This window comes from Hyla sarda, chromosome 6 (assembly GCF_029499605.1).
Source record: "Hyla sarda isolate aHylSar1 chromosome 6, aHylSar1.hap1, whole genome shotgun sequence".
In the NCBI taxonomy this organism is placed as follows: Eukaryota; Metazoa; Chordata; class Amphibia; order Anura; family Hylidae; genus Hyla; species Hyla sarda.
In genome coordinates this window covers 116,497,717-116,511,779 of record NC_079194.1, presented here as the reverse complement: position 1 = coordinate 116,511,779, position 14,063 = coordinate 116,497,717, and the positions used below count along the sequence as shown (strand labels likewise).

Here is a 14,063-nt window from a genome sequence, read left to right as displayed (position 1 = left end):
TCCCAGCCTCTGCCTCTATGTTCCGGCATGCGTGTCCCTGTCCCCTAGGGCGCGCGTGTCAGACCTTTAAGATGTAAAGGGCCAGTGCGCTCACAGTGTAATTCACCTGTGGCTCATTGATAAATTCCTCCACACTCCTCACTTCCCTGCCAGATCTTTGTTGCCTTGTGCCTGATAGAAAGCATTCCTGAGAGTTGCCTTAAGGTGTATCTGATCCTTTGCTCTGTGACTTGACCTTGCTCCTCTGTCGCCTGCCTACTGACCTCCTGCTACATCCTGACTATGCTACTGTGCCACCTGCCCTTACCTTCTGCTATCCAGACTACGAGTTGCCTTATCCCTCCTGTGCCTCGCATCTCCTCAGCCACCTGTCTGGTCGAGCCGTGCCAGGGGTAGCGACCTGGGTGCCGCCTACAGCTGGTAAAAACCAGCGGCACCTTAGACTCCGCTCTGAGTCATCTGCCACACAGGTCCAGTGGATCCACATCCACTGGAGTTCCTGTCTTCTGAAACGTGAGTGTTACAGCCTGTCCTGGTCTTATCTATTTGTCTTTACTAATAATTGAATCTTAACCAGTGTCAATTACCAACTTTTAACTTTTGGTTTATCTTTGTGTATATTTACATATTTATGTCCAACACCTCACATCTTTGTAATGTATGTGTAATATCATTGACTTACAAGTTTTTGTATGTCATCTCCTCCATCCCTGAAGACCCTTTTTTTTTTTTTTTTTATCTTGGGAGAATTGTGTTGGAATAAGAAGTATGAGATAGTCCTTTTGTTATTAGGTGTTAAATATCAGTGGATAACTGATTTGTTAAAACACAATAGTAATTCCTGTCTGATTAAACATTGTTTAACAGCATGTCTAATAGATTCTCAAAGATTTTCTCTTTTTTAGAATCGGGTCATCCTACATATGAATTTCGTTGGAAATTATGGTGGGGTTCTTTTAAGACTTGGGAGTGGTTAAGACTGCTTTTTAAAATTGACGTCAGCTTTGGCTTCACTCCTTTATGGAATAATTTGAATCTGGTGGAATTTAGTAAAATAGTTCAAGTGGGTTTTTAGAACAGTAGGACGGCTTCATGCGTCACTCAATTTTATGAGGGTAATGAATTGAGGAAAACAGAATTAAATCTAGGAAAGGAGCATAACTTTTGGCTTTAACAAATAAAACAAGCAGATAGGTATACCCTTAATCGGCAATAGTGATGAGCAGCAGGGGCCATATTCGAATTTGCGATATTTCGCAAATATATTGACAATTATTCGTCCTATGTTCGCGAAATTCGCATATTTGCTATGTTCATTCCCATGGAAAATTTGCATGTGGAAAAAAAATATTCATCATTATAAATATACAGCACTATATTCTAAATATTCGCATTACGAATATTCGAGCTCAACACTAATCGGCAACTATTGAAAGTTGTTGACAATCCATTTTTTGAGTGGTTATATAGTGGAGTGAAAAAAAAAGTATGGTAAACATTTACAACAAACTGAAGGATGAACTGGGCAAAACTCAAGAAATGGAAAATCAAGGCCAAATGGGAAAGGGATGTAATTAAATTGGGAACCAAATCTTAGGTTATAGCCACTAATAATTTTAGATCAATGTCAGTTAATACCAATTTTAGAATCATGCAGTTTAAATATTTACATAATCTTTACTACTTCCCCAAAATATTTGCCAGATTTAAGGGCAGGTACAATTCAAACTGTCCCCACTGTGGATCTGAGGATGCAGACTTTTTTCATATTATCTGGGAATGCGAGGTTGTCCATATATATTGGGAGAAAATTCTCTGTACATTGAATAATAAAAGGTATTATAGCAGATATCCATTTTGTCACATTTGAAGAAGCTATTTGAGCCACTAATGCTATTGGTGGGAATGGGGGGGGAGAATAATAGAATTTTTTTTTCTATGTGCTAAGATGACTATTTTGAGAATTTGGCTGTCGGGAAAATACCCGAGCTATAAGGCTTGGCTCAACCTAGTGGAGAAGATTAGAAAATATGAACGAATAGATAGCAAAAGATCACCAAGAAGATTTATTAAAATGCAAAGAATTTGGGGGAACTGGTCCAAATAAAAGGTGACTACTCTTCTTTTTTTTGTTTTGTTTTTTCCCCTCTGGATGGGCATGGGTGGGTCAGGAAGGGATTTAAAGTCTTGGTTGTGTGGTTGGTATATTGTTTTTTTATGCATTGTAATTTTGGAGAAAATAAATAAATAAAAAATATCTCTTTACTTTATGGAACAAACCACTGTCTGTTTCTGTCTTACTGCTTGTAATAACACTGTATATACACTTTTTTGATATATCATTTATTTGTATTCTATCTTTTACAATTTTTTTGAGTAAAAGTTATGTTTTATGCATCTTTTTGGGCCTAATTGGTGGGTTTTTCCTATTTTTGTGGTATGTGCATATTTTGCTACCAAGGGCATATTTATCTTAGGTCTTCTGGGAAGACTTACATTTAAATTCCACTACTAAGTTTTGTTTGTGTCAAATGTATACAGAATTTTATTTAAATATTAGATTCATTGGTCCATAAATAAATTAGTAGCTAAGTCCTATAGCATGATAAATTTCCGTTGATACTCTACACAGCGTATTCGTGATGGTTTAACACAATAACAAGAATTTCTTTCTTTGACAGTAATGCCATAGAGCTTGTTGACTTTGGCAGCTCGTGTCTTAAGTCTTATCCCAAGGATAGATAAAAATGACACAGGACAAGAAAGACACGGTGCACATGCAATGTTACTCTGCCAGGCAACAGGCCTTAAGTGAAGCTGACCTGGACAGAATAGCTCCAAGGACCAGTATTGTAAGACCATCCCTCTGGAGGAGGTTCAAGAACAGGACACGGTAAGTAGATCTGGTAGTATCTGTAAAATTGTTGAAAGTTCTAACCAGCCTTTCCAAGTTATATCAGTTTCTGGATAAAAACGAATTGATTACACTATTAGGGTAAGTTTCCATGGTTAAGATAAACTGCTGAATTTTCTGCAGTGAATCTAACCCATAATTCACTGAGAAATTTGCAAGAAAATAAACACCAATTTGTGTGGATTTTGTAGTGGATTTTTCACGGCAGAAAAAAAAGAACCTTTACTAACCTATTCCACTACTCCCTTGCCAATACTCCTGTGGTCTTCTTCCAGTCTCTGTACAGCAGGCCTCCAGCGATAATATTTTATCATATTCCCACTGCAGCATGATGATATATGATCACTGGAGGCTGGGTATATGGAGACTTACTAAGAACCAGAGAAGCTCAGAGTTACCATGGGTGCAATGAGGGATGGTAATATAGTAATTTTGTATCTATTTTTAAACATAAGCTTTGCACATTTTGACTTTCCCATTGAAATCAATAAGGAAAATACTCAACCAACCCACTATCATTCCACAACATAGACTTACATGCTAAAGATTTGAGAATCGGCACCAGAGGTAATTTTATCAACTGAACAACTCCTGCTATATATAGGTACTAGAAGAATATGACATTTTGGGGACGGGAAAGCACTGTGACAGTCCTCGAGGGGACTATAATGGTGGTCACCCAGCTTTTTTTAAATGAAATTCATGTATCTGTTCTATTTTCAAGATGTTCTCGGGCCACGGCCAATTTCTTACTGCTCAAGTATGTCCCTGTCTTGAAGTGGCTTCCACGGTATCCAGCCAGGGATTGGCTATTGGGGGACCTAATTGCTGGTTTAAGCGTTGGTATAATCCAGTTACCACAAGGTAATTGCTCTATAAATCAAATAGGATTGTGTCACTTTTGTGTATAATTTCATGTATTGTTGAATCTCTTTGCCACTAATGGTATGCTGATCATTTATGATATGTTTATTATAGTAGGTTTTGGGTGTGCAATACATCTCTGTGTGTGTGTGTTAAAGCAGCAATCTGGGTAAATGTATTTTTTTTTTTTGTTGTTGTTGTTTTTCATGCTATATTTAGGCCAGGTTTACATCAGCGTTGACTTCCGTTCAGAGGAGCTCTGTTGACTGAGTCGTTCAAAGAACGTTGAGCAGAGAAAACATTAGTTGAGCAGAGAATAAAAATACAACAGGTTTGCTTTTTTCCCCCACTCAACTCCTACAAAACAACAAACAAACCTGAAATGGAAACTCGACAGACCCCATTCAAAGTCAATTGGATCCGTTGGTGTCAGTAGTGCAACGGACCATCCAACTCCAATGTTTGCCTCTGAAACAGCATCTGAGACTGAGCTTCACTGCAGATGTGAACTTGGCCTTAAACAGCCGCACTGATGTTTCTCTTACTGGATGGCCTTGTGGTCCTGCTGTCTTTGCCCACTTGACCGACTGTTTGAATTCTACAGCTACTGCTGTGTGGACCCGAATTCACTTTACTAATGCATCTCCATGGTGCTGAATGTGAGTCTCTAAGAGGTGTATAAAGAAAGAGACCATATACATTGCCTATCATGCTTGTCTTTGTAGACTGCAGTTACCGTTCACTGCAACCGATATAGGGACTTTTATATGAGCCTAGGAGACAGAAACAGTTTGGTGTCTGCGCCCACATGCATGCGCCTACAATCTTCTGATTGGCAGCAACTAGGCTGAAAGTGGAATAGAGGTGGTCAATAAGTGGAGATATGTTAAAAAAAAAAAAGCTCTCTTATTGCAATAATATGTCCAGGTTTTATAAATTCTTAACAGGGCTTAAGAGTGAATGAGCACCATGTGCATTTTAGGCCTGATCTGGTCATTTACACAGCATTGGCTCACAAATGCAGAGGCTCTTATGTGAAATAAAAAAAGAACCCCCTAAGAAGTGGCCCCATTTTGCAAATTACAACCCTCAAACAATTTTTCGTAATATTTTAATAATAATATTTATTATCAAGAAATTAATGCACAGCTGACTTTCCAAAGTTAAAATTGAAATATTACCACAAATATGCTATTTTACTGAATCAGGTATATAGAGTGAAGGATAGAGACTATAATTTCCTCATATAACATCTATACACTGTGTTTGATTTTAGGCTTGGCATACTCACTTCTGGCAGGCCTTCCCCCTGTCTTTGGCCTCTATACGTCCTTCTATCCAGTGTTTATATACTTCCTTCTTGGCACCTCGAAACATATATCTGTAGGTGAGTCCTGTGCTGTGTATCAGAGCTGTGACAATCTTCTATGATGACAACAAATATGATATATTGTAATGGCTTGACAATGGTTATTTTATAATGAATGGTATATATATATATATATTCCCATATAGGCAAATATAGGTATTACTGTATATTTATATTAAAATTTAAAGCTGTTTAAACTACAATTCCCAGCATGCCCCACATTATAAAATGGCTGGATTAATAATTCTATAATGCAGTGGTCGCCGACCATAGCTTTGCAGCTGCTGCTTTACTATACAATACTACAGTATTATAAAATAGTCCATAAACCTACAGTCTATATTATGTTCGCTGTCACCTACATTCACTTTAAAGGGGTTATCCAGGAAAAAACTTTTTATATATATATATATATATATATATATATATATATATATATATCAACTGGCTCCAGAAAGTTGAACAGATTTGTAAATTACTTCTATTAAAAAATATTAATCCTTTCAGTACTTATGAGCTGATGAAGTTGAGTTGTTCTTTTCTGTCTAAGTGCTCTCTGATGACACGTGTCTCGGGAACCGCCCAGTTTAGAAGCAAATCCCCATAGCAAACCTCTTCTACTCTGTGCAGTTCCCGAGACAAGCAGAGATGTCAGCAGAGAGCACTGTTGCCAGACAGAAAAGAACAACTCAACTTCAGCAGCTGATAATTATTGAAAGATTTTTGAAGTAATTTACAAATCTGTTTAACTTTCTGGAGCCAGTTGATATATAAAAAATGTTTTTCCTGGAATACCCCTTTAACTGTTTTTATATGGCAACTGCGCTGTCTTCTGTGCTGACTTTAGTTCTAGTGACCCTCTGAATTATAAAGGAACATATATTAATTCTCTTTAATATCTCATTTAGGTACATTTGCTGTAGTGTGTGTCATGATCGCCAGTGTGACAGAATCCTTAGCACCAAATGAAAACTTCTTGCTTGGAGACAATTCTTCTTCTATAGACACAGTTGCCAGAGACCTTATGAGGGTAGAGCTCTCTATGGCTCTGGCTTTCCTTGTAGGAATATTTCAAGTAAGATAACAATTCCATTATTTTACATTTTAAATCTGCAGCTATACACTTGAAGATTAGAATGCGCAAGCACTAGAACATTTGCAAAAATATTGTTTTATTTATATAGCAGTTATCTTCAGCACATCCTCTAGCATACTCCAGAGCTACCGGTTGCTAATTGAAACTTTCAACAAGGTTGCCCTCGTTCACCCCTCTAAGGGTCCATTCACATGGCAGAATTCCACCTCAAATTAAAGCCCATAGACTTGTATGGGATCCTGCACCAGGGATGTGGAATTCCTATCGCCCGACGCCCGGGACTAGCAGTTTTGGGCGCCGGGCAGGTGAATTTGTCCGGCCGTTAGCCCGGCTTCGGGCAAGCAGGGCCGGACCTGACAAGTGCGGCGGCGATCTGCAGTCTGTATGGAGCGGGCTCCAGACTCCTGCCCGCTCCATACTCTACAGCCTGTGTCCTCCGAAGCAGAGCAAGGGAGATGAGAAGCTGTGTATTTGTCTTCTCTCCCCTGCTCTGCAGACGTGCGGGGGGAGATGAGGGGGCATGGCTTCTTGCTCCCCGTGCAGACCTGCGTCCTCTGCCTTCACTCCCCCCAGCTGTAGCTTCGGAGAGCTGAGGGGAGGAGGCACGTCTGCACGGGGAGATGCATGTGGAGCTCACAGGGGAGTATGGAGTGGGCTCGGGATTCCTGCCCGCTCCATACTCTGCAGCCCCCGGCTGTTCTCAATAGCCAGGGGGCCGCCGCTAATAGCCAGCATGCGGCTATCGCCGCGGCTGGCTATTAACCCTTTAGATTGCCGCTGTCAAAGCTAACAGCGGCATCTAAAGGGACATGTGAATGCTCCCTGGTGGGCTAGTGGGGTGGATCGCCCCCCTGCAGCGCGATCGCAGGGGGGCGATCCACTATGGAGGTAGCCGGAGGTCTTACCTCTGCTTCCTCCTGTCCGGCTCTGTCATTGATAGATCCTGGCTGGACCAGGCTCTATCAATGGATCACAGAGCACACAGATAAATGGAGTTCAATAGAACTCTATTCATCTATCTAAGGAATCTAATGATTCCTCATAAGTCTAATAAAGTGTAAAAAAATAAAATAAAAAAGTTTTAATAAAAGTTTGAAAGACACACATTAACCCAGTGGTCTTCAAACTGTGCCCCTCTAGATGTTACAAAACTACAATTCCCAGCATGCCAGGACAGCCGTTGGCTGTCCGGGCATGCTGGGAGTTGTAGTTTTGCAACATCTGGAGGGCCACAGTTTGAAGACTGCTGCATTAACCCCTTCCATGTTAAAAGTTCAAATCACCCCCTTTTCCTATATAAAAGCATGTAAACATAATAAAAATAAACATATTTGGTATCGCTTCGTGCGTAATTGTACAACCTATTAAAATATAACATTATGTATCCCGTACGGTAAATGTAAAAAAAATATCAAACCACAGATTTGCAATTTTTATAATATCCCAGAAAAAAAAGTTAAAAAGCGATTAAAAAGTCAGATCAATACGAAAATGGTACCGATACAAAAAAAAGATTATGGCGCAAAAAATTAGCCCTCATACAGCCTGGTATGCGGAAAAAAATAAAGCTACAGGGGTTAAAAAATGGCAATTAAAAAAATTAGAAAAAGTTCAGAATTAGTAAAACATGACGTAAACGATACAAATCTGGTATTGCTGCAATCAGGCGACCTAAAGCATGAAACTAACATGTTACCTCAACCACATGGTAAATGGCGCAGAAAAGAAAAAACACCAAATCTGCTAAATTATCCTTTACGATTTCAATTTCACTTCCCTAAATATATATATATATATTTTTTTTGGTTCAGAGAATATGTTATTGAAAAATTAAAAGGTATCATTATAGTAGGTAGTTATGGCTATCATAGGGCGAGGAGGAAAAAGTTAGGGCGTAAAAGCGAAAATTGGCCGGGACAAGTGGATCGTCATGAGGGACAAGTAGATTTTGCTCCATTTTAGTCCCGTGGACAAGTAGTTTTGTTATAAAATTTCCACACCCCTGTGCACTCACATTCACACTTCTGAATTTCCGTTTGCGGAATTCCGCTAGCGGAATTCCGCAATCGGAAATTCAGAAGTGTGAATTGGAGTGCAGAATCCCATACAAGTCTATGGGCTTTAATTTGAGACAGTATTCCGCAAGCTAAAGTTCTGTCATGTGAATAGACCCTAAGGCTAGGTTCACACTGCGGAATCTCTGGGCAGAAAATTTCCGCTCGGAGATTACGAGTGCGGCCAGCGCCGACTGAATCAGTCGGCACTAGGACCGCTCGGACACTGCAGTTTCCAATAGATTGCAATGTGTTCTGCGAATATTTCCCCCTGAAGAATGAGCAACACCATTCTTCAGGTGGAAATTTTCAGGTGGAATTCCGCTTCACAAATTCCGAAGTGTGAATTTGTGAACGGAAACCCATTCACTATACTATACATATTAGTAAGCAGAATTTCAGCCTGCAATTTCTAAGCGGAATTGCAGGTGGAAATTCCATAGTGTGAACCTAGCCTAACTTTTCCTGCATGGGATTAGTGTACAAAGCAAATGAAAACAATTTTCAGAATGTAAATCACCAGTAAAAGTTCTGTGCAGACAGTGAATATAGAATGCTGGGAGATTTCAGCTTTAGGGTACATTCCCACACGGCGTATTTGCTGCGTATTTGCTGCTGCGTATTTTATTTTCTCTGTTGAAGTCAATGGGTAGGAAAATACGCAGCACCAACTACGCAGCAAATACGCAGCAAAATACGCCGTGTGGGAACGTACCCTTAAAGGAAATCTGTCATCAGAATCACCCGCACTAAACCTGTTACACAGGCTTGTAGTGCGGGTGATCCTGATTAAAACGCTCCTTACCTGGTTAAAAATGGTTCAGCGCTTCTTAAGATATCTATATTTTTAGTTTTCTGTTATTCCCTGGCTTGGGACTCAGTGGGAGGTGTTATCATCTGGGACTCTGCCACACGTCATTCTAGCTGGGCGGAGCTGCCGCCTGGCTCATGAATATTCATGAACTTATCCTCGTAGTCTGGGTCTGGTGGGGAGGGCCGCGAGAATAAGTTCATGAATATTCATGAGCCAGGCGGCAGCTCCGCCCAGCTAGAATGACGTGTGGCAGAGTCCCAGATGATAACACCTCCCACTGAGTCCCAAGCCAGGGAATAACAGAAAACTAAAAATATAGATATCTTAAGAAGCGCTGAACCATTTTTAACCAGGTAAGGAGCGTTTTAATCAGGATCACCCGCACTACAAGCCTGTGTAACAGGTTTAGTGCAGGTGATTCTGATGACAGATTTCCTTTAAAGCCTGCAGAACTGTGAATGCAGCTCTGGAGTGGGGTTTTCTTTCTTTTTTTACCCCACGGTCAAGCAGGGTGGGTAGGGTGATTAATGAAATGGGGGGACTTTTTAAATGTAATGTTATTGTTGGTTATAAATAAACATGAAACTAAAATATATATATATATATATATATATATATATATATATATTGGGCCTCATTTACGAAGAGTGGAGTTTTCTTTGTGGGTTTTTGTTTCCAACAGGTATTTTCCCATGGTATTTACTATTGTATCTTGTTTTTACATATGCTCTGATCTGTCGGGTTTTCCAGAGCTCAAATCCACCACATTTTATGTAATAACATCAGTAAATTTGTAGGTTTCTTTTGAAAATTTTATTTTTACAGAGAGACATCCCTTTTTCCCTTATGGCCACGCCCCTTTATAGGGTTTTCTGAGTAAAGTGGAGCGTTAGTAGGGGTTTTTGGATTTTTTTGTCAGAAATTCTGGCGCAAGACAAATGCGCCAGAAACAAAAACACTACAAAATCTACTCAGAAAAGCCTTAGGAAATAAGGCCCATTGTGTATACATATTTATTAAGTGTGATATATACTCAGTGTCAATCTTTTAATTTTTTTTCCACATCCATAGATAGCTCTAGGTCTCATTCAGTTTGGATTTGTGGTCAACTATCTATCAGACCCACTAATAAGCGGCTACACCACAGCATCTGCTGTCCACGTGCTGACATCCCAACTGAAGTACCTCTTTGGCCTTAAAATAAGCCAGAAGACCCAGCCATTATCATTAATATATGTAAGTTACATTTATGTAAAGGCTTTGCACACTTTTAATGAAAATGAATACAAATAATTTAAGCAACAACTAGCCCTTTATGCTTGTGCAGAGGCCCAGGGGGAGTGTGGATGTACTAACAGGAGCCCTGGTGAAAAAGAACTAAGAGCAGTAGCCTCTTTGATTTTCACAATGGTCACAGTGGGCAGAAGGTTTCCATCACTGTTCTCACACACACCTTGAGCCGGTGCAGTGATAGGGGGGCTGCACACCTAGTAGTGATGGTGTAAATTCCCCCAAAACACATCTTCTGTAGTGTCTGTCGGATGGATAATGGGTTGTCCTTGCTGTTAAGCGCAGATTTAAAAAAAACCACACACGTCATTTAAAAAACTCTTGACATGCTCCGTGCTGGGATCACTAGAACGAGTGAGATATGCACCGTAATAAGCTTCACTCCCTGGCTCATAGCAATCTATATCCTGTTTTGCTGGATGGCCCCATTGACTCATAATGGTACTGTCCTGTGAAGCAGGACGGAGATCTATGCAAGATTGGGTGTTCAGTACGCTACAACAGGTTTCTCAATGCTCACTCTAATTAATGGTGGAGGTCTCAGCACTTATAACCTGACAATCAAAATGTGTCTGTGACATGTGAAATGTGCCAGGGACAATTTTAAATAGTCAAAGAATGGCTGTAGTAGGGGATGCACTCTGAAGGAAGAAAAAAAGTGGTAAGTGGGGGTTTCCAGAATTAGTTTTACCCTTGGGAAGTAATTAGAGATGAGCGAATCGAATCTGACGAATCCGAATTTGTTCAATTTGCAACAAATGCGAATATCGTCGCGATTCTATCGCGCAAATCGCTTCATTAAACTCCGTTTAGTGCGGTCCAGGCTCCAGGGCATCTAAAATAGCAGATCCACATGTGAGGACATGGGGCAAGGAATCCTGGGAAGAAGGGAACAAGGGTAGGCGGGATGACCCTGAATCACATGCAGGATACAGCCTATCAGCAGCCAGTCACCCATGTGATGTCACAGCCCTATATAATCGGCAGCCATATTCCGGCTAGTCACTTCATCCTTTCACTGCAGAGAGATAGGACAGACAGCACTGTGTGTTACACAGAAAAGCTTTTTCCAGCAGCGTTTCACCTCTTACTCACGTCAGCGTTCTGTTGGACAGAGAGCAGTGCGTTTTTCACAGAAAATAATTTTTACTGCATCGATTAACCTCCCAGTCACTGTCTACAGCATTGTACTACAGAGAGGGCCAGAGAGATGTGTGTTGCCTCATACGTTTGAACAAACTGGTTCAGCTGGAGAAACGTTAGCAGAGGAGGGAGGAATACGTTTTTAGCGCAACTCTGTGTCTTTGTTCCACAACAAATGGTCTACTGGTTATACTAATCTATAGACGGTATAATACATACCCAGCAGTTCATTCCTAATAGTCTTTGAGAGAGAGTGCAATTTTGGATTTAGTACGCAGCGACTGTGTGCTGCAGCACTGTTGTGTACTGCTGGTGTTATGCACAAATTCTGAGATTTAAAGGGCCAGTGCGCCCGTAATTATCTGTTGCACCTGTCATACTGTTATACATTTCTGCACCTCCCACATACCCCTGCCGGATCTTTGTTGCCTTTATGCCTGAGAGAAAGCATTCCAGTGAGTTGCCTTGCCGTTTTCTGACCTCCTTGTTCCGTGACCTGACCTTGCTCCTTTGCCGCCTGCGTATTAACCTCCTGCTGCGCTCCTGACTACACTCCTGTGCCGCCTGCCCTGACCTTCAGCTTTCCTGACCACAAGTTGCCTTATCCTACCTATGCCTTGAACCTCCTCAGCCGCCTGTGTGGTCGAGTCGTGCCAGGGGTAGCGACCTGGGTGCCTCCTGCCACTGCAAATCCATCCCGCTTTGCGGCGGGCTCTGGTGAAAGCCAGCGGCACCTTAGACCGCGCTCCCTGGTACAGCCCGTGTCATCTGCCACACAGGTCCTGCGGATCCACTACCACAAGTGTTCCTGCCTACTAAACCGTGAGTGTTACACATACATCTAAGTAGTGTAAAATTTTGTACTTGTTATTCTGTCAAGGGCCTAGATACTGGGAAAGTCTAGGCAAAAGAAATCACCGGCTGGTGTTTTACTCAAATACTTTTTTAAGCATACTCTAGCGCATTGTTCTGCCCTCATAAGTGCATACCACATACCTACATCTAAGTAGTGTACTATTTTGTACTTGTTAAACTCTCAAGGGCCTAGATACTGTGAAAGGACAGCCAAAAGTACACACCTGCTGCTGTTCTAGACAAATACTGTTTTAAGCATAGTGTATTGTACTCCCCTCATATACGCATTAAGTAGAGAAGTGCCAGGACGTGCACAGAGGAGGCCTAGTGACATCTGATACCCTCAGTCAACAGTCGGTGGGTTCCTAAGACACAACCCTTAGTTGGCATGGCCCGGGAGCAGTCCCTGTCCTCACATTGCCTCTGTACTATGCTGTTCCCTCCCCTAAAGAAGTATCTTATGCTGTGGGTTATGCCCTATGATTAAAAGATTAATTCTGAAATTTAAACTGAAGATTTTGGGTAGCTAGTGGTACCATAACAACATTTTTATTCCCAGACTCAGGCCCAGCAGCATCAGTAAACCATATATTGACTGAATGACACAGCCTGGAGTTGGCTGAAGCATGAGGAGACCATGTAGTGTCTGAATGGCACAGCCTGGAGTTGGCAGCAGCATGAGTAGACACTAGGGCTTCACAATCCCTAAGATTAAAAGATTAATTCTGAAATGTAAATTGAAGATTTTGGGTAACTAGTGCTACCATAACAAAATTTGTATTCCCAGATCGAGGCCCAGCAGCATCAATAAACCATATAGTGCCTGAATGACACAGCCTGGAGTTGGCTGAAGCATGAGAAGACCATATAGTGTCTGAATTAAACAGCCTGGAGTTAACAGAAGCATGAGTAGACACTAGGGATTTACAATCCCTAAGATTAAAAGAGGAATTCTTAAATTTTAATTGAAGATTTTGGGTAACTAGTGCTACCATAACAAAATTTGTATTCCCAGACCCAGGCCCAGCAGCATCAGTAAACCATATATTGCCTTAATGACACAGCCTACAGTTGGCTGGAGCATGAGGAGACCATATAGTGTCTGAATGGCACAGCCTGAAGTTGGCAGAAGCATGAGGAGAGTATTGAAATGTATGATATTTAAATATAAGATTTTGAAATTTAAAGCGTACCTGTCAGATCCAACAAAAAAAAATGTTTTAATATATCACTCAGTACCTAATCCTGACCATGTACGTCTAATTTTTATGTGTCTAGCACCTTTATTTATTTTTTTATTACATTTTAAATTTAGCTCACTAGTCTGAATTCCTCTCAAATGCAGGGGGTGTGGCCTCTGTTCAGGTCTCCGCCCCCTCCCTCAGTATGCTGTCTGCTCACATCTCCCCTATCATTAGCAAAACTACAACTCCCAGCTTTTCACTGTTTGTACAGTCGGTCGAACATATGGAGGGTGGAATTCCACCGTGTGGCAACGTCACAAATCAGACTATGTTGGGGGATACCATTCTGACGCTGCAGCTCAAGGAGGGGGTGCTTTGCGGTGTACGAGTGGCTGATGTGCATGCAAAGTTTCCTTCCCATTGTTAGGATGTCTTGTAAATGCAGGAACCACATTCACCCAGTAAGCCGTAAAGGACACG

At 41.1% G+C, this 14,063-nt stretch overlaps 1 protein-coding gene across 1 annotated transcript in view; it reads left to right on the top strand.

Annotated features, from left to right (window-relative positions):
- Positions 1–2,747: 2,747 nt before the first annotated feature.
- LOC130277454 (solute carrier family 26 member 6-like) overlaps positions 2,748–14,063 on the top strand; it is a 50,065-nt gene continuing 38,749 nt past the window's right edge. Inside the window, exons 1-5 of the mRNA XM_056528125.1 lie at positions 2,748–2,893; positions 3,639–3,778; positions 5,055–5,165; positions 6,056–6,222; positions 10,183–10,347. Coding sequence (XP_056384100.1) covers positions 2,748–2,893; positions 3,639–3,778; positions 5,055–5,165; positions 6,056–6,222; positions 10,183–10,347 — 729 coding nt within the window. The remainder of the gene's footprint in view (positions 2,894–3,638; positions 3,779–5,054; positions 5,166–6,055; positions 6,223–10,182; positions 10,348–14,063) is intronic.